Source organism: Fukomys damarensis, unplaced genomic scaffold, assembly GCF_012274545.1.
Source record: "Fukomys damarensis isolate Sample0158 unplaced genomic scaffold, DMR_v1.0_HiC HiC_scaffold_38, whole genome shotgun sequence".
Classification (NCBI taxonomy): Eukaryota; Metazoa; Chordata; class Mammalia; order Rodentia; family Bathyergidae; genus Fukomys; species Fukomys damarensis.
This window is the reverse complement of record NW_022900950.1, coordinates 21,955,500-21,982,564: the sequence shown is the minus strand read 5'-3', so window position 1 is coordinate 21,982,564 and position 27,065 is coordinate 21,955,500. Positions and strand designations below refer to the sequence as shown.

The 27,065-nt window shown below is 36.0% G+C and overlaps 1 protein-coding gene across 7 annotated transcripts in view; it reads left to right on the top strand.

Annotated features, from left to right (window-relative positions):
* Ugt8 (UDP glycosyltransferase 8) overlaps positions 1-27,065 on the top strand; it is a 70,227-nt gene that overhangs the window by 13,958 nt on the left and 29,204 nt on the right. For 6 of the 7 annotated variants that reach the window (XM_010633843.3, XM_010633845.3, XM_010633847.3 and 3 more), the window contains exon 2: positions 6,205-7,028. In XM_010633843.3, the coding sequence (XP_010632145.1) occupies positions 6,207-7,028 (822 nt within the window). In that variant the 5' untranslated portion in view covers positions 6,205-6,206. Of the gene's footprint in view, positions 1-1,704; positions 1,816-6,204; positions 7,029-27,065 lie in introns of all 7 variants that reach the window. The other variant, XM_010633844.3, reaches the window with a different exon arrangement.

The window sequence follows — 27,065 nt, the reverse complement described above, 5'->3', positions numbered from 1 at the left end:
CTTAAACTCAGTTTTCAGTTTTATAGCCTCACTTGCAGGTGAAGAAATTTAGGCCTAAAGAAACAACTTGAGCTAAATTAGAAAAGCTATTGATTATGGGACCTTTAGATGAATGCTACTTTCATTTTGATTTTTCCTTTAAGGATAAGTCATGTAAAATGTCATATTTTCATAATTTAAACTACTTGAAATGTGAACTGAAAGGACAGTTCTTAGGTAATGAAATATGACACATCCAAACCCCAAAATTTTTAATATTCATTAACAGTTGTCTTAATTATGCTTCTAGATTGATCCTGATAGTATTTTGCTAACACACTAATAGGTCACACTGGTTTATAAAATACTAAAGCTTTATTCATGTGCAGAGACTATACGTATTTTGTAACAGGAAACTTAAAAATTGTGTTTGGGGATTGCTTAATTGTTGATTCTGTTTTTCTTGGAATTCAAGACTGTAGTTATGCTTTTCTGAATCTCCAGAACAGTTGAGCTTTTTAACTTAGGTCTTGATAGTGTATATCCACATACCCCACATTATATTTCTCTCATTGGACCTAAGGGTTAAATACTAGATCCTTATCAATCTGGTGGAGAACTGCACAAAAATCTTCAGCTTTTTAAAAATGCAAGATTGTTGGGTTTTTCCCAAGAAATAGCTTATCTGCTAAGGAGATCCTGGGATCTGCATTTATTAAGCACCAAAGTTGAGTCTTCTTGGGCCAGGATTTAGCTCAGTGGTTCCACCACACAAGCACAAGGTCCCAAGTTCGATCTGTGGTATCCCCCAAAAATGAGTCTTCTGGACCCTAAGATTTGAGGAGGGTACTTCATTAGGTGATTATATTTATGTTTTAAATAGTTTAATGTAATCACCATCATCAAGCATTAATTGGCTACAAAGTGCTGAGTGCAGTGTCTCTTGATAGCTGTATTATCCTATTTTCCTTCTTGCAGTCTTAGTCTTGCCTTTCCACCTGATGATTGTGGAGAAACTCTCCAGGTGGCCTGATAAGGAAATGATAAGGAACAGGTTTGAGTTTCCCATTACAGCTTTACCACCTGTACTGTAGATGACTGAAAAGAGATAAGTACATGTATTGTAATTGTAGTGCGAAGTGGTAAATGCAGCTAGCTTCGGTTTCTCCAAAAGCAGCAATAACAACAGCAGACTTTATAATCTCTTCTTTGAGAGTCAGGTTTGGGAAGCTCCTTGGCATTGAACAAAATCCCAGGTTCGGAATAGTATAATTTTTTGAATGGTGTCATGAATGACCCATTCCCTTCAGTATTTTCTGTGTGTAAAGAAATATCTCTTTGTGTCCTAGTGGAGAGATACATATTAACCCAATTTTCTATAACAGGACAAGTTAGTAAAATGAATATAAATAATATGAATAGAATATTTTTCATCAAGCACTTTTAGATGATTTTTATTAGACAAAAACATTTTTAAAAAGCGAAAGTATGTTAGAAATTTTAACTAAAAAAATTGACAGTGAGCCTTAGATCAATTCTTGTGTTAAATTTATGAAATGGAATTAAATTTTTTTCTTTTATATTTAGCAATTTTTAGTTTCATTTCTGCAGCTAAGCCATGCATGTCCATGCAAATTTATTTAATTTTTTCTGAATGAATAAAAATCATTTAGGAAAGTTGTAGATTTTGAAAATTAAAGTTATCTTCCTTTATAACTTGGACAGTCATCCCCAGTTTTCACAGTGTACAGTTATCACCCAGATTACAACCTAATGAAGGGAACTGGACTTCTTGTCTTCATTCGGTTTTTGGTGGTGCAAATTAACCCACAGCAGGTGAGCTTAATTTTCTAAATTATCTCTTCTTTCCCCACTCCGAGCCCAGAGGTTCCTATTCTGTAATGTGATTTTAGGGTAGTCTTTGCGTTTACTTTACTTGAAAATAGCCAGTCACAATTAACTTTACATAATTAACCTGACTTCTGTCACATTTGAACTGCCCTTTTTGCCTTTGTGTGGCCTCTCAGTATAAATGAAAAGATGCTCATAAAGTCTGTCATGAAAGAAAGGTACAGACAGGGTCAGAGGTATAGATGACCAACCTGCCCTGGTTTGTCCAGGACTTTTCCTGTTGCATCACTAAAATTCCCATAGCCTGGGAACTCCTGATCTCGGCAGCCAGGGTGTTCCATCACTCTGCCATTATCAAAGGTAAAAAGTGAAACCCATAAGGGCGCAAATTAGAAGAAGCACTTCTGCTTCTGTCTCGTTATGTACTAGAACTGATGTATATCGCTCAAACCAGCCATTAGAGAGGTGCAGCGATGTTGTCCTTCATCTCTGTGGCTATGAGCCATGCTAGAGCTGCAGACTCCATTTCTGGATGAGAAGAGAAAGGATGTCACAGCTATCTTGTCTCTGCCCCTCTGGCATCCAGCTAGTCCTGATTCCCATTCATATTCTTGTTGCTGTCATTGAGTGTAATGATGTTTCTGTTGTTACATAACTATCTTATGTAAGATAAATATTAAACTATAAGATAAATGTTATGGAATGCTTGCATAATACCTTTTTTAAAATTAAAACTATATTTTAGAGCGGTTTTGGGTTCAGAATGTGTGTGTGTTAAACGGGACTCGTTTGACCTTTCTTAATCTGTTTTCCACAAAGAAAATCCTATTATTCTCAGTAAATCTTATTTTTGTCTTCTTTCTAATCTTTTTATCTCATTTAATTTCTATTATGTACTTGAACATTCAGATTTATGTTAAATAATAGATACTGAAGGGGAAGTTTTACATTGGCCTTAACACTGTGGGCTTGAAAACCATTAACAGAAGTAGATTCATGCTTTTGTTGATTGCTTAGGTCACACTACATTCAAAACTCCATCGAACCATGTCCTAGTGTAATTATGGAATAAACTTTGTTTTACCCTTACATATAAGACTTTATTCTTAGTGTTTAAAATGTCATGTACTGAAATGAGTTTTCAAATACTCATATGTTATCAGTCCATTGTATAAGTCAATGCTTATTTGGGTGTTTTGATGAATACAAAATTGTGTTCATATTTGGGAAAGACATTTTGGTACCATAACCTATTTTTTTCATACCCTATTTTGTAAATAATCCTCTAATTTAGGTTTAAAAGGGAATGTTAAACCACATGCAGTTGTCTGTACCTGTAATCCCACCTGCTCAATCTTGAGGCTGAGGTAGGAGACCTCAAGTTTAAGGCAATCCTGGCAATTTGCAAGACGCTGTCATAAAACTTAAAGGGTTGTGGGTATAGCTGTAGCTTGATAGAACACTTGCCTAGCATGTATGAACCCCTGGTTTTAATTTCAGTGTCACAAAATAGCAATATTAAAATTAAGATATGGTATAATATAATATGTCATAAATCGTTTTTCCAGTAGACCCACTCAGAAAATTCTGGACTAGCAAGAATCTCAATGGTTGTTGCTAGCTATGCTAGTAATTCTTTAATTCACCACAGTGGTGTTTATGATGTGTTTAAAGTGCCACTGTAGCCTTTCATTTTGTATTTGAATAGAAAAATAAGCCTGTGGGAATGATGCTTTTTTGTTGGTGATTAGTATGATGAAGACATTTGAGGATATAGTTGACATTTTTAGAAAGCTTTTGCCACAAAAAAATTGGTATTTATGAATAGTGGGTTGGAATATTTGTAGAGAATCTGTCTATTTTTATATACATATATACTAGCTACATATAACTCAATTAAATAAAATTTACCTTTCAGTTCCTCAGTCATACTAGCCATAATTCCACTTCCCAGTAGTCACACGTGTAAGAGATACTATTTGAATAGCAAGGAAGCGCAGCATTTTCCTTGTCAAAGAAAGTTCTAATGGCCAGTGCTGTTTATTCTAGAACATGAACACTTGTTCACTACAAACAAAAACTTTTTGTAATTACATTTTACTTTGTGGTAATTACTGAAATATTAAAATAAAAGAGAAAGAATAAGAAACACAGTGAAAGGATTTGTTTCCCTACTACTAACTTACATTGTGTTTCTAGTTATTTTTTATAACGTAATCATTTTAACTATGGTCAGAGAGTCTCACTGTCACTTGACTGGATATAAAGGGGGACAAGAGTTTCCTGCCATTAGTCCAATATTAAGTACACCTTGGAAGCAGGCAGTGACAGCAGAAGATGGTAACTGCTGAAATGCCCATTTTTACATAAATCTCATCCCTGGAATTCATAACACGCCCATATAAAATCTTGATTTTTACTTTTTCCTCAGAATTGGAAGACGGCAACATCAAAGAGACACATTGGTGAGGCAGTATTGGAAATGCCTGGAAAGCTTATATTCCAAGATTGGCTAATTCTCTCCCTTCATTGATCTTGAAATTGTAAACATTGCCATAGAAACAGTATCTTCTCCAGATTTATTTATTGATTCTTAAAGCCCCTATAATAATTTCAGAAATATTTAACATTATATGTTTATAATGTGCATTACTTTTATTTCTCCTGAGAGAGGGAGAGAGTTAAAAGCATCTGGAAATATAATGTATTTTAGTCTTGATATTGGAAGAATCCAATACTTGCCTGCTGTTGCTTTTTTTGGTTTTAGGTTATTTACAGCATTTGAATATAGAGAAATTATATATAGATGGTGGGAATTAGAACAAGTATTAATACATGGTGTGAGTAAAATTATGTGTCATGTTGGTGATGTATGTATAAATCTAGTTTGCATTGTTCATTGAAGTGAAAGTGCCTAGTACTATTATTTAGACCTTTTCTCTGTTTGCTACTTGTAATTTTAGGATTGGGGTGTTGTTCTCTGGTCCCTCCACATGGGGTGCTTATTTCTGAACGTGCAATGGAGGGCTGCTTTACGTTGTAATAGATTAACATGAAAAGGTAGGAGAGATGTTAGATGACTAGTGTACAGGCGTCACCTGACTTGCCATTGACACCACAAGTAATGGTCTAGCATAGGAAATGTGGTTGGTCCTGGACATACTCATTCATCAGTCCCTTCTTCAACACGAAGTTCTTGAACTTTTCTGTTAATGGTTTCTCTCTGAAATATGCTGTGAGATTTATCAGCAAATTGGTATAAATTGCATAAATACAGCCTGCCAGCATATTGGTGGTGTTTAATTAGTAAAGGGGAAATACATGGTAAAGATCATTTTTTTCTATGAGCGAAGTAGAAATAGTCTTTTCTGTAGAATTACTGAAGTACTACATAAATTAATCATTTTCTAAACATACTTTCTTTGGCGTGCTTTGGTGATGTTTGGAAATGTAATTGCTGAAATAAAATGATTTAAGTAAGGGATGTGTGCTGATATAACTGCACTTCCAAAACCTCGCTTCTTCTTGGAATGAACATTAGTGTTCAATTAGGAGATGAAATGTTTCATACACTATTTCATAGATACTACTGAAAAAAGAAATATGTATCATTCAACCTTACAGAAATTTTATTTCACATCTTAAAATCAATGCAATTATATGCTTCTACACTGATTCATTTTTATATATTTCATTATATGTTAACTCTGCTTCTTATTCTGTATTTAAGTAGTTTAACATTCAAAATAAAGGTTTCATGCCGGGTGTGTTGGTGCACACCTGTAATCCCAGCACTCAGGAGGCTGAGGCAGGAGGATCACTGTGAGTTCGAGACCAGCCTGAGCTACATAGTGAGTTCCAGGTCAGTCTCAACTACATAGTGAGACCCTGTCTCAAAAAAACCAAAAAATAAATACAAATAAAAATAAAGGTTTCATGGGTGGGGAATTTAGCTCAGTGGTTGTACTGCCTGCCTTGCAAATGCAAGGACCTGAATTCAATCCCCAGTACCAAAAAAAAAAAAAAAAAAAGGTTTCATGGGGGGGGAATTTAGCTCAGTGGTTGTCCTGCCTGCCTTGCAAATGCAAGGACCTGAATTCAATCCCCAGTACCAAAAAAAAAAAAAAAAAAAGGTTTCATGGGGGGGGAATTTAGCTCAGTGGTTGTCCTGCCTGCCTTGCAAATGCAAGGACCTGAATTCAATCCCCAGTACCAAAAAAAAAAAAAAAAAAAAAAGGTTTCATTAGAATACATGTTAGGATAATTTCTAAACCTATTGGATCATCAGGTATTTTTGCACAGTAAAGGCTTGGAGTTGTTTTGATTGGTCAACCTCATATTCTGTTTTAAGTCATTTTCTGGTTGTCATTACAGCTATGAAGTCTTACACTCTTCATTTCATGCTCCTGTGGAGTGCTGTTGGGATAGCGAGGGCTGCCAAAATCATCATTGTGCCGCCAATTATGTTTGAAAGCCATATGTACATTTTCAAGACCCTGGCCACAGCATTGCATGAGAGAGGCCACCATACGGTGTTCCTCTTTTCAGAAGGCAGAGACATCGCACCATCTAATCATTATAGCCTCCAGCGCTACCCAGGGATCTTCAACAGCACCACCTCGGATGCTTTCATGCAGTCCAAAATGCAGAATATTTTCTCTGGGAGGTTGACAGCAATTGAACTATTTGACATACTAGATCATTACACTAAGAACTGTGACATGATTGTTGGCAACCAACCCCTAATCCAGAATCTGAAAAAAGAAAAGTTCGACCTGCTGCTGGTGGACCCAAATGACATGTGTGGATTTGTGATAGCTCATCTTTTAGGGGTTAAATATGCTGTATTTTCAACTGGCCTTTGGTATCCTGCTGAAGTGGGGGCTCCTGCCCCATTAGCCTATGTCCCAGAGTTTAATTCGCTCCTCACAGACCGCATGAACTTGCTGCAAAGAATGAAAAATACAGGTGTTTACCTCATTTCCAGAATAGGAGTCAGCTTTCTGGTTCTTCCCAAATATGAAAAGATAATGAAGAAATACAACCTGGTGCCGGAGAAGTCCATGTACGACTTGGTCCATGGCTCCAGCCTATGGATGCTGTGCACCGATGTGGCACTCGAGTTTCCAAGACCCACTCTGCCTAACGTCGTTTACGTTGGAGGGATCCTGACCAGACCGGCTAGCCCATTGCCAGAAGTAAGGTTTACTGAACTCTTGGTTCATTTTTTAAAATATGAAGGTCATTTTTGCTTTTTGGAACTAGGATTGGTTATTGTTCCCTAACTAAGGCTAGTTTTAAGAAGTAGCTAGGACACAGAGACTCACAAGTTCCCTTGGTTTGGGGAATCTTACACTTCCTGGAACATATCCTTTTTTTGAATGAGTGCTTCTGTCACCTAGGAGGCCATGCTGCCAAATGGGCTATAGACTGGCTGGAAGTTACATTTTTGATTAAGTAATAACTATGGTATGTGAGGAGAATATCATTAGATGGTTAGTTTTAATGAATATAGTTTTCTTGGCTTTTAATTAAACACAGAGAGTTCTCTTTGCTCTCTCCAAATAGCACAATCACAGGTTTCTCTGTGGGATGAATTCAAATAAGTGCATAAATTGAGTAAAGTTCTTCCTAGGGATGTTTAAACAGTTAGAAAGTTTGTTTTAGAATGGAAATGTAATAAGTAACTTCCATTTAAATCAGAAATCCAGCTAATTTAAATTGGTGTGCGAATGTTACTATTTAAAAGAAATCATGACCTAGTACAAATAGTCACTTCAAGAAAATGTGTCTATTCACTGTATTTTCTAAATTATTTTTGCTGTAGAGCTAACAGTGAACCCCTTGCTCTTCTGTTCTCCATTCTACATAGGTTTTAGTTGGGTATCCTAAACTAGCAGAAGGTGTACACATAGCTAATGTACTGGCTTTTCCAACCTCAGGCTGATTTAGCCTTTGATGCTTTTAACTAGGAAGCTTAGAGCTTCTTCCACCATTTTTTTTTTTGATTGAAATTATTTCTGCTCTTACCTCTGGGTACTATATAAAACAAGTCTATCAGGGCTTTGGTGGGCAGGATTTTCTCACTAGGAAATTAGGTGTTTGGAATATCTGATTGTACACTTCTAATACAATCATCAATTGTACATAAATATGGCCAGACCCATGTTCTGTGGAGTGCTAGAATTTTATTTTAAATCAATGCAGCTAGAGGGTGCAGGGCTATAGTTGTGTTCTGAGATAGCTGTGGAGGACATGGATTAACCTCAGTTTATCTCAGCCGCTCAGGAATTTATCCAAATCCTATTGGAACCCTTAAATAATCTCTGCCACAGTCATCTGGTGATGCATTGCTATCCTTCCGAAAGGCAGCTAACATCAGATTTTAGCTAAAGTAGCTTCTAAAGGATTTGGTAAACACATCTGTCTTTACCTTGACTTGGTCATTTATTTATTTATTTATTTTTCTTTTATTGAGTTTATTGGTACATTTAGGTATACAGTACAGTTACATTCATCTTTGGGATCTTGTACCTTTACATGACAGGTCTTGGTTCTCATTTTTTTCCCCTTGTCTGTGTTGACACAGTCATTTATAATGTTACACAGATCACCATGTTCCCTCCAAGTCTTCATCTTTACATAGCAAGCTATGAGCCCCTGCCAGCCCCTTGTGGAGGTTGGTTTGGTGATCTTTCTTCAACCAGTGTTTCCTCTATTTCCTGCACAGTTGAGTTGCAACAATTTAAACAGCACACTGTACATGTAGAATAACATTTCATTGTGGTGTTTTTATACTTTATTCTTATTAAAATGAATAGCAGGTGAAAAAAAATTTTCCCTGTTGTCCAAGATCACCTTTTCTTCCATGGATCCTTTGTCCAGTGATGTCCCATTTAGTTTTCCTGAGTTGTTTTAATTTTTAAAACATGTTGGGAATGTTTTTTTGGACCTTCATGCAAAGCATTACTCAATTTAATTGTTTTGTTTTGTGTTTTTGGGATAGGGTCTCACTGTGTAGTTCATTCTGACTTCAAACTAGTGATCCTCCTGCCTCAACCTCCTGAATGCTGGGATTACAGGCTTGTGCCACCATACTCAGCTTCACAATGTTTTGTTTTGTTTTTGTTTTGTACTGTGGATTGAACTTGGGACCTTGTGCTTGCGAGGCAGGCAGTGGAACCACTGAGCTAAATCCCCAGCCCTCAAATGGTTTTTGATTTTTGCCCATGTTTCACTTTTAATACTGACTTGACCTGTTTTGTGGGTTTTCCTATTCTTTTTTTCATCTGGCCTTTCTACAGGGATTCTATTGATAGTGTGCTTTTTATTTGCCACAGTTACTTTGTGCCTCTTAGTTGACTTACACACCTAGACATACATATGGCGCGTGTGTGTATGTTAGATCCAGTACAATGACACAAGTATAGAATTAGCATTGAAAGTTTTGGATTGTAAATGTGAAGGGCAGTTTTATTTTCGTGTATATCTATAGTTCTTGAATAAGGAGTATTTTGAAGAATGATGTATTACTCTGTTAGGTATTCCTTATTTATACGCTCAGAAACACATATTCCTGCTGAAAGTGCTGTAGTAGATTTATCTGAGATAATAACTAAGGTTGTAAAACTTAATGAGTTTCTCCAATTCCTGTCTTATTTATTAGGTATGGTGTGGTTACAAGTATAGTTGTGTCACTAAAACAAGAGGGCCAGCAAGTAGCAGTTGAAAATACATGATTCACTAATAATAGCTTAATTCATCATTGCCTCAGAATCTTATACTGGAAATGGATTAAGTTTTCCAGAGGTTTGGAAATAATTTGATTCTGGTATTTGAATTTCACATCTTGGATAACAGGTTGAGAAAATTTCCAAAAGACTCTTTTTTTCAGAATCTTTCATAATGTTTAAGTGTAATGAAGCCTAGAAGGTATGTAGATCAGCTCTGTTTACTTTTCTTTCTTCAAAATACGCAGAACAGATGTAGTCTGAAGTCCATGCATTTTGTCACATAGTGGATAGAAAAAACTTGAGTGACTCATCAAAGACCAGAGAATGTGTGGCAGAGCCAGAAGTCTTGTGGGTTGCTTTGCTGTCAATTGGTGTATTGAGATGGCTGCACCTCTTGTTACACATTTTAGGCATTTACATTCTTAGTTGTGAACAAGACTATGTAGAGACAGCAGTTTATCTAAATATACTTACTTGATAGCTAAGAGATTGTAAGTGCTGAAGACAAGAGTCAGATGAAACCATTTGAACTTCAATGATTTAGAGATTTGATAATAGAAATCAAGTGCCCTTGATGACAATGTATTAGGTTGGCCTGGAGTGAGCAAATCATATGTCTCAATAATAGAGTCATTTTAAAATGCACATTGGAAATCATCTGGAGGAACCACCTTTCCGGCACTGCCACCTACCTGGCTGCCTGCTGAGGGAGCCCTGCATCATGTGAATTCAGGAAGAGGTTTGGGTTGGATCCCATCCACACAGTAATTTATCTGCTCTGTTATTACAGGGCAGTAAAAAGTAAGGATTCAGTATTTAAAACAAGGTTTTTTTGGTCAACAGAGAAGCCTTTAAAAAGGTCCCTGTTTGAATAGGCTCTTTAAATATTAAATCTCCGTGCCTGCCTTGCAAGCACAAAGTCTTGTGTTTGATCCCTGGTACTGCAAAAAAAAATGTGAATGAAGTAATGACATCTAATTCAGAATGATCATAGGTTTTAGTAGTTTTATTGGTGTTTAATAACAGTAATACCACCCAAGAATAATACTGTATATGTTTATGTAGGGAGTCTATCAGCTATAAAAATTAGTATGTTTCATGTGCTAATTTTCAGGACACACTGTGCTGCCATTTTCCAATTTTTGCAGCACTGAATGCTCAGCAGATGTTCCTTTGCTGTTAGTTTTTCACAAAGTATTCTTCCTGATTAGGATGTAGGCACCTCCAAATATGAATGATACTGTGCTTACTCACTTTTGTACCTTGCATGCCTGAAAAATGGTAGTCACTCAATAAATGTTTAATATTAAGCAAATAGAAATAGTTGCCAAAATTAGGTGATTCAACAAGTGATGTTGCTAATATTATAAGCATAATGTAACCATTAATGTTGTTAATATTGTAATCATTGTTCCAAATTTATGTCCACATTCCATCCTAGCCATAAATGCAACTAAACCCCAAGTTGAGTTTATTTTAATGTACTAGAATAGCTCTGTTACTGATAACTCAGAAGAGATTTTCATACGTTACCCAACTCATGAACTAAAATAGTCCCTGTTCCAGATGTGCACGTGAACAGGGATAGTAATGAAAGATAGGCCAATGATTGCTGTCTTTAAAGGAGACTTTAGGGGACTCGGCCTTACTTGGTGCAACTCAGCAATACTTTATTGCCAGATAAGGAATAGTAAGGGTGTCTTTACCAGTTAGAAGACATCCTTAAATAAGGAAACAGTCATGGGGAGAGACAGTGATAAGAAAGTGATAAGAAAGATCATAGGATCAGGGGACAGGGTCATGAGGTACATTCTATTGGTATTTTTTGTCATGTGCCAGAACTCCTCAGCAAAAGAATTCTTGGGGAAAATGAGAAAACAAGCAGAAGAGTCAATAGATTAGCCACTTATAGTGAGACCAGGTTATTAGAAGAATGCCACCAAGCCATAAAATAATGGTTGCCCATATTCACAATTCATTTGCTTCACATTGAAGCCATTATTTACAGTTACACATGGAGAGTAAAAGCTAATTTCATCATTAATGAATGAAGCATTAGGCTAGGATATGGCCTCAGAATCCATGGGACAAAAGGGTTTGATCTAGGTTTGTAGCACATGTGGACAATTCAGGCTATTTTAATAATATAGTTGTGACTTTTGTTGTCTCATGAAATTTAAAGATTCAGATGGCATTATAACCATTATACATATTGATTAAAATCCTAGCTCTTAAATGAGTACCATTTAATTGAAATGTATGTCCTTGAGCTGGGTGTGATTAAGCGTGCCATTCAGAGCACTCAGAAGACTGGGGCAGGAGGATTGCCAGGAGTTAAAGGCCAGCCAGCCTGAACCACATAGTGAGACCCTGTCTCAAAAGCAAACAAACAAAGTGTATATTCTCCATATTTAAGTTTTATTTTGGATATCATCACTCATAAATATCTTTTCTAGAATGTCTTTATCTGTTTAGAAATCCTGTGCTATGTAGGTCTGTTTGGGGATCAGAAAATTGACTAATGTTTGGAAGAAACTAATAAAACCATGCACTGATTCTTAGTGCAGATCTTCACAACATGATAGTTTGGTAGAAATATTAGATTCCTTGTTAGAACTTTTTTATGTAAAATATTCTACAAATCTTTTGCAGTTTTATAGTTGATCATACATTTTTGTCTTTATTTTCTACTGAGAAACCAGGCCACCTGTTCATCTTATCCAGGAAGTAACAATCAGACATTGTTGGGACCAATAAATTATAATTTAATTCACTAATATGGTACTTAATAAATTATGGTTTAATAAATTATGGTTTAATTCACTAATTATGGGTTAATTATGATTGAATTCACTATAAATTATGGTTAATTATGGTTTAAATAAATTGTGGTTTGATTCAGTATAATGTAACTTCTAAGCAAAGTTGTGGTTTAAGTAGTTTTTCTGTTGCTTCCAAAGCATTCTGAATTTAAAGATCTGACGTGATTTTTAACACTTCTCCCCCGCTACAATTGTCCTTAAAGTGTTTTTTTTTAATTGAGTTTATTGGTACATTCTAGGTATACTGTACAGTTGCATTCATTACTGTACCTTTACACAACAGGTCTTGGTTCTCATTTTTTTCCCCTTGTCCCTCCCCTCCCTTCACCCCCTCCTTCCCTCCCCATTGACAAACACTTTATTTCCATTTTTTCTTTTTCTCATATTTTTTTCTTTTCCCTTATTCCCTTTCCCCTACCCTTCCCACTTTCCCTACACCTTTAGCCCTTTTCTTCTTATTTCATATTGTTAATTATCTCATTAGGATCTTGTTTTAATATGCCCTTGGGAATTGTTCATTTAAGTATTAATTCAAACACTGGCAATGCTAAGAGAAATATTACTACAAATGAAAATTTTCACAGCAAACTTTTTTAAGTATGATATTTTTCTCCAATATTCTCATTCCAAGCCAAATTGTTTTTATTTTGAAATTCAAATCACTACTGGCAATGAGTGTGCCATATTTACTCCTGGTGGAGATTTTGAGAGATAAAGGGATTAGCCTGAGCTTGTGAATGGTCAGTAGGACTGAAGACAAACTTCTTTCTAGTTTTGTTTATGGAATATTGTTTGCCAGCCCTCCAGGAATTGAACAGTATTTTACAAATTATGAAACTAGAGTTTTTTAGTCAAATGTTCCTGGCGTGTGTTTGTGTGTGTGTGTGTGTGTGTGTGTGTGTGTGTGTGTGTGTGTGTGTAGAGGAATGTGGACTGGGGATTGAACCTAGAGCCTTTACATTGAACTATATCTCCAGCCTTTTAAAATATTTTATTTTGAGACAAGCTCTCCCTGAGTCATTAAGTTGCTCAAGCTGAACTTGTGATCTTCCTAACCTTACGTAGTGAAAGGAATACAGGCGACTATGCCCAGCTTGTCGACCTGGCTGGGATAAGGGATTTGGCTCATATATATGAGGATAGCAGTATTAAACCTAGAGGGTGTTAATGTAAAATAGCAACTTTTCTTTAAAGGAAATAAGAAAAATGTTTATTTTGAGCTAAATATAAGTAACTATGGCCTGGGACCGTGGATTTAAGTCACAAAGAGGATGCATGAACTTTTATAACAAAGTTATAAATCAATACATTGACCACTTACATTGGTAGGACGATCGGGTAGGTAGTCAATAGCAAGTTCGGGAAATCTTACAGGTTTCAGATGTTATAGCATCTTTATTGGAGGATTGGTAAGGGCTGGAGGTCTGCTAAGTTTAGTGTTAAATAAATGTCACAAGGATATTAGGCCAGATACTAAAGTTAAGGAAAATGGCTCTTAGAGTCCTTAAGATGGCCCAAAATAATTTTGGCTCTAGTTATACAACCCTCCATCTTTCTACAATCAAGATGTTCTAGTAAGCCAAGGACAAGCAGCTTGAAGGATCTTTGCTATAGATGCAGCTTCTTTAAGGGTTTTGGTAGATGGGACTCATGGTCAGACCACGAGTAGTTGTTGCTCTTATTACTGTAACAACTTTTTAAAGATGGCCTGCAGTTATTGAATCACTGATCACTTCTTGTTTTCCACAAGACAAATGCAAGAATGGCTTCAATAGATTGTGTGGAGGTATAGGATGGATGTGAGGAAGCAGCCATGGTTTTGTCTGTATTCATTCCAGGGGCTTACCATGGTACTTCTGCTTCTGTCTTGGGGATTTTTTTGTTCTTTCAACATTCTTTTTTTCACTAAAGGAAGATGACAAATGAGTGAAATATGTGGTTCTTAACCATCTGGAATATCTTAGAAATGGGTAGAAATTTTTGCAGTTTCTTCTGGAAGATTGACAGAAAAATTATAGTGGAACTTCATGTTACTTAATGATGTTAGCCCCTAAACTATGGTCTGAGATCTTTTAGGTTGTTAGCAGAGGAGTAGGCTCCACACCTATTTCCTGTTTCTGTGCTGCCCAAGTCTGAGGGAGCCAAGAGAAAATGCAAGGGAAATTAATGAATATCTTCCTTCGAGGCATTGATTCCACTCACATTCTTCTCTATACTCATTTTCTGAATCTAAGAAGCTCACAGTCTTTAAGAGACTTTAAATTTCTAACCTGGTAATGTTTAACAAAAATATTTAATATTTTCTTAGAGTGGGGGTGCAGAATCAGCAACCAACCCCCAAATCATTCCTGATTTCTTCCTGTATCTCTCTAGTGTATCCTTTGCATTTTCATTTATTCCTCTCAGTATTGTTTAGATCAGAAACTTGTGACATTCATGTCAACAAGTAATTACAGGCCACTTAAGTCTTGGATGGACCTAACAGTTTGTACTGTTGGCCTAAGGACCAGTTATACTTTTTTTTGGTTTGCTTTTTGACGCTGGCCTTGAACTCACTATGTAGCCCAGATTGGCCTCCCAACTTGCAGCAGTCCTCCTGCCTCAGCCTCCCCTGTGCTGGGATTACAGTATATGCCACCACACCCAGCAAAGAGCAGCTGTACTTTCAGAACCATTGACTTAAACTCACACAGTCCATGTGAGACAGAAATTTTAATTGCATTATGCAATTTATTTTATAAAAGAAAGTTTTATTTCTAGTAATTACAGATTTTCTGTTTCAGAAAATTGCTTTGTGCATTGTAGAAAGAAATTTGTATGAATCAACAACTAGAACAGCCTTGGAATTCATTGTGTCTGTGCAGCACATTACCTCACAGTTTTATTTTGTAAAATTAAGATGAAGTTGTTGAGTATCAGCACTTTCACCAAAATACAGATCTAAATAGAAGCTTCTTGAGTAGCCCTGTTAATAATAGGAATGGATCTCAGAACTAACAACTTTTGACTCTTCTGTTTTTTATTCACCTTCTACTATTTGCTTTCAATTCCCTGTCAAGGAATATTTTTGTAAACCAAAATTTATTACTATTTGTAGGAACTATTTTCAGTGGGAGAGTCAAGAATTCGGATCTGTCAGTATAAATATAATCAGTTGATGAATTGGTTAACAGCATCCATGTTAGAGTACTGTGTGGAGTAAAAGTGCTATGAGATATGGGAGGAAAAGAGAAACAGGCACATCTTTTCCCCAAAATCTTTTGTATTTCAGAGAAGACTTCATTGAGGGTGGTCATGAGAGCTTGTGCTACAGCTCCGTGGTAGAGCATGTGACTTGCATGCACGAGGCTCAGGGTTCCCATCCCTACAACCACCACACATACACGAAAGAAATTCACAGTGATCATTACCTTATAATGTAGTATTGACCATGTCTGTCTTTTGACAGGGTGGCTTTTTAGGTAAATTACAGTATTTAGTTGCAATAGAGAAGCCTAATGCTATGTTGAGATGATTGTTTATTTCTCCTTGATTTGTTTCTGCTTGTTTTTTCCCCTCAGATCTCTAGTATAGTAAAAATAAACTGGTCAAAATAAACTGTTCTGTGTTATGGCTTGTGTTTATTTGTTCCTCTAAAGCCTCATGCAGATGAAGTGGAGCTTTCTTTTTTTGGGGTGGCTGTATCTAGAAGATGTGATGCTGATATTAAGGACGTGTGATTACTAAACCACATGAGTGATTGGTTTGGCACTGCTCTAATCCCAATAGTCTGGATGAGATAAAAGGGGAGAAAGACACCGTTAAGGTCCCTTGTTACTTTTGTTTCCTTCTTGCCACCATGAACTGTTTCTCCTCTGCCATGTGTCACTGCCTTGGAGCCAGCTGATCATGGACTGAAAAATTCTATGAACTGTAGGCTAAATAAGCCTTTCTCCCTTTAACTTTGGATATTGGGTTTTTTTGTCTCAACAATGAGAAAAAAGTAACTAACACAACCTGACTACGTACTCATTGACTATAGCAACAGCTTAATAAATATCTATTGAATTACCTTATATGCAATTAAATTTGAGAAGTGTCCTTTTAAAAACAGTATAAAATATTTAATTTGCATAGATATTTAAGAAATAAACTAGGTTCTAAAATTTTTAAAATCTTTTACAAAGAATAAAGGAGGAAGCAAGACTTGAGAGCTGGATCACGTTTCACATTGTACCCCCTTTTATATTTAGTACTGTACTGCATTGCATGGTATGGGCCTTGATATTTACGTCTGAAATTAATGTAATTTTAGGCTATGAAAGGTGATGTACTTACCTAATTTATTTTGCAGAAATGAGATAAAATTATACACTCTAAATTCCCTGTCCTTTTATCAGAGAAAAGCAACCCAAGTAGCTTGATGAACTTTAAAACTTTGAGGCTGACTACATCCCCTGACTTTGAGTCTGACTACACCCCCTGAGGCTATGGCTGAAGAACAGCCAAAATGGTTTGATGATTAACTTTTTTACTTTAAAGTCCTTTTAGAACTTTTTCACGTATGACAGTTAAAATTTAAAAAACACAAAGGAATGGCCACCCCAAAAAAGAGATAGATATCTATTTAGTTCTATATCCAGTGCAGGTGGATTGTGTTCTGCTATCTACCGAGGCAGTGAACTCACAACATGAAGCGTAAGTCATAGTTCCTTTGCTCTTGCTGCTTCTGCTCTAAGGGTAGGGGTAATAAAAATGTAAACAAATTTGTGAGATGAAGTGCTCACATTGCTGTGAAAGAAACCAACCGGATGCAGTGGTAGGGAATAGTTTTCCGGGTGACCAGAGAATTGTCTGGAGAGGGTGAAGTAGCCATCGGAGGGAGAAAGCACCCACCCTGAAGTGGGAAGGGACCAGCACTTTAAGGAGCTGAGAAAGATGGCAGATTTGAAGAGTTGTCGTGATGGGGCTAGGATGTCCCAGATGAGTTTGGACAGGAGCCGAAATCATATCATGTAAGGCCTGGTACATTGAAAGGGGTTGGCTCTCCTGAGGCTTTGAATGGGCTCGCACAAGATTGTGTTTCTTTTTATGAGAGGTCATGCTGGTTGCTTTGTAAGGAAAGTATTGTAAGGGGGTAAGAGGAGAGAGGGAGGATTAAATGAGTGAGGTTGCAGGGACTCAGAGATAGGTTGGTGCCTGGAGTGGGATGATTCCAGGAATATTTGGGGAGGAGTTGAGTGAGGGGGATTCTAAAAAAAGAGCCAGTGTTCCTACTACTACTAGAGAAACTGGTGAATGGCACTGTAAGAAACAACTGTATTACACTCTCCTTTAACAGTCCCTGAACCTTGTGGTCCCAGCCCATTGATTGAGTTGGCAGAGCACCCACTGGGAATAAGGGGATATTTTCAAGGTCTCAATTACTTTACCTTTCCGGACCTCCATGTTTTGATCACTAAATTGTGGATTCATAAATGGTAAGGCTTGGATTGGTTTTTAAAGGTTTTTTCCACTTCAGTGATGATATAAAAGAGGATTCTTGAACACCTATGTATATAAAATACTTCTTTTTTTTAATTGATTTTTATTAGTGCATATAGTTATACGATTAATGGATTTCATTGTGGCATTTTTTTCCCTCATTGAGTTTATTGGTACATTTTAGGTAGACAGTGCAGTTACATTCATTACTGGGATCTTGTACCTTTACATGACAGGTCTTGGTTCTCATTTTTTTTCCCCTTGTCCCTGCCCTCCCTTCACCCCTCCTCCCCTCCCCCGATTGTATCTACCCATATTCTCGTTATCCTTTTCTGCCCATCCACTATTCCTTTCCTCTTCTTTAATAGTCTTCCTTTTACTTTCCTGAACTTCTTTTTCTTCTATAGTCCACATATGACAGCAACGTGTGACACTTGTCTGAGTCTCAGCCAGTTGACTTAAAAAAATTTTAGTTGCATATAATTATACAGATTAATGGGTTTATTTTGCCAAATTCATGCATGTATGAAACACACTTTGATCATTTCCATCCCCACTGCTCTCCTTGCCCTTTTTACCCTCTCTTTTCTGTTCTCCTTTCATCTGCCTCTCTTTGACTCTTTCTCCTCATCCTTTTTCCTCTTGTCCTTCCTCTTATCCCTCTTCTTCCTCTCCTCTTCCTCCTCCTCCTCCTTCAAACCATGATTTTAGTTTGCATTGATACAGAATGCACCCCCTCAGAATATACTTAAATTACCATTGTTACTAAAGAAAAAAAAATTTTTGGTACTGGGGATTGAACTTGGGATCTTGCACTTTTAAGGCAGGTGGCAGAACCATTGAGCCCTGAAATAATTTTTCTCAGACTGCAATTTTAAGACACACACACACACACACACACACACACACACAAAGATATCTTGATTTACAAACTCCATTCTCTACATAATTTTGGTTGCAAGCCAATTTGGATGAGAGTTGAATCAATTTGATGGTTAGGTTCAATATTGACCTTACGGGGAGATTTGATTTGGTTCTCATTCACTTTGACTTGTGACCAGAATTGTGGAGAGAATTGAGTTTGTGAACCAAGGTGCCACTGTATATCATTTAGTTTATTCTTTTAAAAACTTAAATTTGTACATTTTAGTTTTTTATGGTAGGGAATTTGTGAATAATATTTTGTAAAATATTTCTTATAAAAGGCAGAAATTAAAGGTATAGGAAAATGCTTCAAGCCTTTAAAAATTTGACCTCATTTTGGTAAAGTATACAATTAAATTTTTTTTTCCTAATATAGATATGTTTCAAAACTGTGTTAAGAAACTTGGTTGTAGATAAAACCTCAAAATGAGACTTGTTTACAAGTTCTTTATAGACTTCAAGAATAGAAGTTTATGCTCTATATTTTGAGTCTATTTTCACTTCTGAAGATATACAAGCCTATTGTTCTCAACTACTTAGAAGTATTAGATGTATTAGTCTTAGAAAGGTAAAGTTAAAAGAAATTTACTTATGTATTAGATTCTGTACAACTTATTTTCAATTCAATATAATTTTTTAATTTTTCAAAATATCTGAGCTTCTGATAGTGTTTAATTGTAGATGTTATAGTTTATCCCTCAAGATTTGTTTAGTAATAAATTTAAAGTTTTTTACATTTATGATTTAATGGATAGCATTTGTAATATGTTCTAAATGTGGTATAAGCCACATAAGCTGTTTAGATTGAAATTGTTTTCTGTCTTTGACAGAAACGACATATACTGCATAGCTATTAACCTTATTCACATATATTGCATATAATCAGTACATACATTGATGGCTTCACTTCTTTTAGCTGAATAGAGCCTCAAAATTTGTATATCCAGCATTTGAGTACTTCAGTTACTGTCTTTTAAAAAGTCAGTATTAGGCACTACTGGTTACTACCAGCTGAAGCCTTACACAGCTGTGCATTTAGCATTTAATCATGCTAAGAATTGCTAATTAGAAAATCAAACCAGACAAAGCATACCCATTGAAGCTGATACAATACCATTTTTGTTTGAGAAACATAAATAAATAATCTTTAGGCATTAGTGGTTTCATTAATAAGCATTTGTGCTAAGTATGTAAAGCAGGCCATCGAATGTCCTAACCCGCAAGGAATAATTTACAAATATCATCCTCTCACAGAACTCCAGAATCTCTTTAAAATATGGCCAGCCTTAGTTAAAATTGCTAAGTTTATATCTTGCCTTTTAAATTGTGCTTTTTTTCTTCTATTCTGCTGTCTTTTAATAGCACCCTCCCCTCTGCTTATTTGCCCTTAATTGGAGGGCTGTGTCAAGGAAACAGCCTCAAGTTTCAGGCTGCCTAATGCCCCCAAATCTGTGTTCTTTTTCTTTCATTTTAAAACAAGCTTTAAACAGTAAGCTATACCAACAACGAGGATTTAAAAAATGTTTTCATTGATACATGTTAATGGCTGAGAGCAAGTAAATGTATTATCTTTCCAGTAGTTAATATTTTATACTGAAATTGGAGGTCTAGTGTCTGTAAGGCATAAATTAGAAGAGCCACTACCAGCAGAATAACTCATCTAGTTATTACAAGACATAAAGGTCATGTCTTCAGAGATCTGAGGTGTCCTGGGAAGTTTTTTGTCGTGAAACTTTCCAGATGCAGGTTTTTTGTTTTTGTAAAAAGAGACAAATACTCCTTTTGTCTGTATCAGAAACATTTATTAAAGTTTAACATTCATTTAAATACATTGAAAATTCCAGAAATAACCAGTTTGAAGCAGGCTTCCCATAACTATTTCTGTACTTAGGTGAAGAGATCTGAAACTGCTTCACTGAGGGAGGCCCAGGTTGTTCATTTGCAAAATAAGAGTTTGGGCTAAATTAACCTTTAGGGTTTTTTGTTCCCATTAAGTTTATTGGTACATTTAAAGCAAACACTACAGTTATATTTATCATTGGGATCTCATATGTATGTTTAGATCATATGTCTTGGTTCTCATTTTTTCCCCATACCCTGCCCTCCCTTCACCCACTTCACTCTTCCCTACTTACAATGCTTACAAACACTTTGTTTCCATTTTTTCCTTTTTTCACATTTTACCTTTTCCCTTATTTCCTTTCCCCTCCCCTTCCCACTTACCCTTTAGCCATTTGCTTCCTATTTCATACTACCAATTATACCATTTGAACCTTATTTTCACTTTTAGTTTTTCCACACCAGAGAAACTATTCAGTATTTACTCAAGTGTGTTCTATTTATTTCACTTTAGAGTATAGCCTCAGTGTGCATCCATTTAGCTATAAATGTTTCTAGTAATTAACCTTTAGGTTTACAGGCTAAATATTGTAACCTCATATATACTTTCTACAATATTAACATTATATGTTTTAGACCGGTAGCAGATTTCTTGAAATCAGTTTTACTTAGAATATACACATGTATGGAATTATGTGTCTCCCATCATGAACAGCCCAAAAATAACATTTTGAAAATTTTAGTGTATGTGCTGCCAAAGCGAGCACAACATTTTGAAAATTTTAAATAATTTATTTATTGATTTAACTCATGTATTTTGAGAACTTTCCAAGTCCAAAGACTGTTAACTTCTGGCAACATGGGATTTAGGAGGCAGAGTTGTTTTTTGCCCCTAAAGAGCTTAAATCCATCGAGAGAGACAAACATGAGACTATATATATTAATTAACATTTAGAAATGCTATGAAGGAAAACAAGGAGTACATCATGAGAGCTGAAGAGCACATTATAAGGGCCTTAAGGATGTGCACTGGAGGCATTTGATTATTGGCTCTGGATCTGTGCTGTGCAAATCCTTATTAGGTTAGACCAACACCTCATAACAAGACCTCTGAAGATCCCATTACAGTTCTTGAAAGGAGTAGTCAAGGGAGACTCCAGCCAAGGCAGATTTAAGGATGCTCATCTATCTTTCCTCCTTCCTTTTCTCTTTTCCTTGCTTTATTCATCTTCTCCATAGAACTTAACTGACAGTCTGCACACACTCACTTTTAAACTCACTCTTATTTTGGAGCATTAGGATGCCCAGAAGGGCAGGCTTGGAGAGGGTGAGTCCTTCTGGCATCCTCAGTTAATACAGTCTTCAGCCATGGCATCTAGAATAGAGGCTGATGTTGAATGTGTGTTTGCCGACAGTAGATCAAACGAGTGAATGGAGTCTGGTGAAGAAAGGTAGAAGATACCTTGATACTTCTTGGAAGAGAAAAAGTAGTGCTTCCTTTTTCTGTAATGTTTTTCAGCAGGAATGAATTTATGGCTACTGGCCCAACTAGACCCTAGATTCTATCCAAAATAAATGAGGCTATTTTTCAAAGTCCTAAAGTCAAAATATGTATATGATGCTTCCTGTGTCACGTAGTGCTTTATTTTATTTCACTCAAACCTCCACTCTAGAAATTATCACTAACAGGACAGGATAATTTCATCTTAAAAGGGAAGTTCTGGTTTTTGTGACATTTTGATGTTGTCAATCTTTAAGCACTTCTGTGGAGTTCTGGCAAACTTCAGTGTTGCTCTATTTGAAGAATGTGAAAGGCAAAAATGTAAATTTAATAGCTAAAAAAAGGCCAGGGCTGAAAATGAATTAATATGTAATTAGTCTTTGTCAGTTGATAATCAGTTGCTGAATAAAATAGAAAAGCCCTGGTGTTAGTGGCATTGCTACTTTCACAGATAATGTTAGCTTACAATGCAGCATCACTATTAGTTTTGGCTCACTCTTGCTTTGCTTTTGTTTCTTGATTGAAGCAATACTTGAACTTAAGCTATAGTTAATTTGAGTCAGGTGATTTCACTGAATGACTCAATCATAGATTCTAATTCACAGAAAAAATGAGAAAGTTATTTTATAATTTAAAATATTAGACCCAGAAAACTTTTATGCTATATTAGTTTTAAAAAGAAGAATCTACAAACCCCAGTTTGTCTACAAACCCCATATTAGATACAGGTTCATTCTTGTGCTTTTGTCAGAGGTATGACCAGAGTTATGTTGAGGTGAAGATGTTTCGTGTGTTGGTGATATTTACTGACTTAAAAAATGAAAGATTGACCATTTCAGTAAAGTGATTGCAGCAACTAGTGCACTAAACATTTCCTGTTGACAGCAGAAAAAGGAGAGATAAAATGGAGGAGAAAAGTTACTAGATTTTGAGAACTTAAAACAGACACAATTAGGGCCAGTGGCACAGCACCTGCCTGGCGAGCACGAGGTCCTGAGTTCGATCCCTGGTATCAAAAAAACAAAAACAAACAAACAAACAATAAAGTAAAACAGGCCTAATTAAACTTGAAGAAATTATAATGTTTAAATTTCTTGGGCTGGGGATTTAGCTCAGTGGTTCCGCCACCGCCTGCTTTGCAAGCACAAGGACCTGAGTTTGATCCTCAGTACCAAAAAAAATTTTTTTTTTCTCCATTGCCTGAGTTAGTCTTCTCATTTTCCCTACTGTCACAGAAAAAATTTTTCCTTTATGTATTTTTATCCACCTGTGCACTGTAAAATAACATCACAGAACTGAATGTTTTAAATATGAATTGGAAGTGTTAGAAGATGAACTTTGATAGTTGTTAAGCACATAGAAATTTGGGTTAAAAGGAAAGAAATAAACATTAATAGAGCAAAAAAGGACTCATCCTTGAAGAATAGAGATGGAAGCCAAATGCTACCTTTTTGCGGAGTAATAGTTTCTTCCTGCTGAGATGCAAACGTGACTCTCATGTGTTTACTAGTTGTAGAGCATGAGCTTTTACAACTTCCACTAACCTTAGCTGAGTTTTCTTTTTGTTAGCATTTATATCTGAGCTATTGGTCTTTCAGAACTCCAGAAAGTTTTTTTTTCCCATTTTGAAGAAAAATTAGCAAAGTAGCTATTTGTAATTTTGTTTTGATTGAAGCATATTGAAATTGCATAGCTTATCTGACAAGCGCATAGGTAATTCACAAAATAAAGCACCAGATTCTGCATTAAAAGAGGATGTCTGTAAATCCAAGAGCAAAATAATGTCTTTAAACAATTAATTAAACTATTTTTCTGTGATACCCTTTTTTAAAAATATTAAATTTTGTATATGTTTGCAGCACATAGTGACCACACTTAACCTGGGGAGTTAGTACACTTACAAAACACATCTTAATTATTTTTTCATTCTCTCCTCCATTTCTTGGTCCCCTTCCCTTTTCTAAAAGATTTTACCTCCTTGTTTCTTATTATCTCTTCTATCTTGCTCTTTACTTATATTTTTGGGTTTGTCATACAAAAGAAATCATACTATAACTTATCCTTTTAAGAGTCTTTAAAACATATATTTTGAAATAAATATGTTTGTTATTCCCCAACAGAAAGTCAGACAGTGAACTTAAGTCCAGTTGCTTACAAACTAAAATCACTATGAAGGAGAAAGGTGAATTGAATGAAAGGAATTTTTATTTACTGCAGTGATGAATGGTAGTTTATTCACCTGCCTGTGCTGGGTGACTCAGTAAACAGCTCACATTCATTTGAAAATATAGGAGTAGAATTCCAAAAGCAAAATATCCACAGCCCAGGAAGTTGGTACATTGAACAGGCTTAGCCCAACAGTCTTATACTGGAAAGAACACATTAATGAAATTCAAATAAAAATTGTAACTATACATTCATCTTGCTAAAAGGTAAGTAATAGCTATTGATGTGATTGCCTTGTCTATGAGGATGTGACATTAAATAAGGTGTCTTCCTGTCTAAGCTGTGAAACGTCACTATGAAGTAGTCTCTTGCGAGAAATGAGAAGAAAAGACCTTTTGGATTTGTTCCTTCAGTGGTTTTTGAGTTTTTGTATTAAGTGAAGCAAATAATGTCTGGATGCCAGAAAATGGTAAAGGTTTGGGTATACACCTAAATAAGTCACTTGGATTATAGTTGAAACAATAAGACAAGAATATCCTTGAAAAACAATAGTGCTGAGCCCTGTGGTAGCAGCAGGTTCGTACATTTTGGTTTTCCATTTGCTGCTGATAAACATTTATGGAAGTAGAAAAAATGCTGTATTATCACATTTTGCTAAGTGAAGTTGATGACACTGTCTTTAAATAGCTTTAAGCCATGATTTTGTAGTAAAGTCTTATTTCACGACTAAAGGTAAGTTACTCAAGCTGTCTCATTTCAATAGTGCTGAGCTTAATATTTGGCCTTATACACAGTAGGTACTCAGTAAATCTCTGTTGGATGAATACATTTGTCATTTTATATCAGCTTCTCAGATGGTAGAGAAACTTAAGACTTTAAGCATATACATAGCCGAATTACAGAAAGGGAATCCCTTTGGCTAACATAGGCACTCTTTTCAAATATTTCTGCTCTCAGAAGGTACATAAAAATGAAGTGCATATTTCTTGAAGTCTTCCCTTGCTGCTTGCTTGCCTGCCTGCCTGCCTTCTTTCTTTCCCTTCCTTCCTCTCCCTTTCTCTTCTTTCTTTCTTTCTTTCTTTTACCAGGCACTGAACTCAGGACCTTGTGCTTGCCAGGCAGGTGCAGTGCCACTGAGCTAAATCCTGGCCCTATGCTGCTTTCTTTCTGTTCAGCAAATGCCAATGGTTCCTCCTTCAAGTTGTCATCCATTCTTTTCTGGCCCATTTATTTCCATTTTCAGGTTCTGTTAAAGGTTGGTATGCAAGCAGTAACAGAGCCTTACTAACCTACCTCACTCTTGAATCACAGTGTCCCTCTCCGCCAAATCTAATCTATGCTAAAAACAATAAATGGTCAACTTGATATAAGGGAAATATAATTCCTAACTCACTAGATGTCAGATACGCTGAGTTTGTGTTCCCCAAAATCGAAGAATGAATTCTAAGAACGATGGAGGTTAAGAGTAGGAAACATTTATTGAGAGAGATAGTTGTTGAGAGACGAGAGAGGATCCGAAAGTGGATTGCTTGTGAGCTCACTTCTCAAAGGAAGTTTTATAGGGCAAAATCATGAGGTGGATATAAAGTGAGTCAAAACTGTGATCAAGCATTAAGATTACAAGTATAGCCACTGAGGTACTATTAATCCAGTGGAGAAGTAGGTCACATAGTAAATGTATATGGAAACAACAGCCCTTTTTAGCAAGGGATAGATCAGGAGATTTTGCTCACCCACTTGGGTGACTGATGTCTATCTAGGCTTTACTGGATCAGATGATACAAATTATAGTATAATCTTTACTTTTTTGCTTATCCCTTGGGGAGGCATATAGGCCTGGTCATTTCATCTTTATTCTGAGGCCTGTCCTTCAACAGATGCACTTCCAGCTACAGTTGTACTGTGTTTTCATCTTCTGCACTGACTCCTGTCTAACTGCCAACATTTCTACCTAACTTAGTTGTCTGTAATAAACCTTTAAATGATACAGCAGTCATTATGTTATTTCTGTCTTGACAAATTCTTTATGGGTTCATGTGCAATCAATCTAGCCACTGTAGAGATAATTGAGTGTCAAAAATGCTAAGCCATTAAAACAAAAACAATACTAGTGCTGCAAGATGAGTAGTTTTGTTTATTTGTTTGTTTTCTGGACCCTAAAAGGCAGGGCGATTATAATCCATTGATCAGACTGTGGTACATTCATACATAGTAATAGCTATGCTTATGCATCACAGTGTTGGAAACAGCAAAAGACCCAAATGGTAACTAAATATTAAATTTAAATTCCTTATAAAGAATTTGCAAGATTATAAAAGAAATAGAGATGAGAAAAGTTCTGTTATAGTCATGAGAGGGAAATGTGTTTATACTAAAGAAATAGCCATTCAGTATATATCAGTGGCATCCAGTTGAAGTGTTCTTTTGATACAACTAGTGCTACAAAGGCTAGCATTGTTATAATTGTTATAATGATACACAGTATGGTTTCTTTTTGAGTTATATAGGTATAGATTATTGAAATAAGTGGACTTTAAGACCTTCAAGATGCTACTCTTTTGGCAGATATTTATTAAAATTTTCAAGATTTGATACAGAGGAAAATGAAAGAAGTTTCTTCCAGGAGTGTGTAGTTTTGGACTGGAAGTCTGATGCCAACAAAAAAATGCAGTGAAAATACGTTTTTTGGCATATATACAAATAAACATTTCACATTATTCACATATGACTTTTCAAAGTAGGTGAAGTAGTTGTTTGGGCCATGTATATATATATATATATATATAT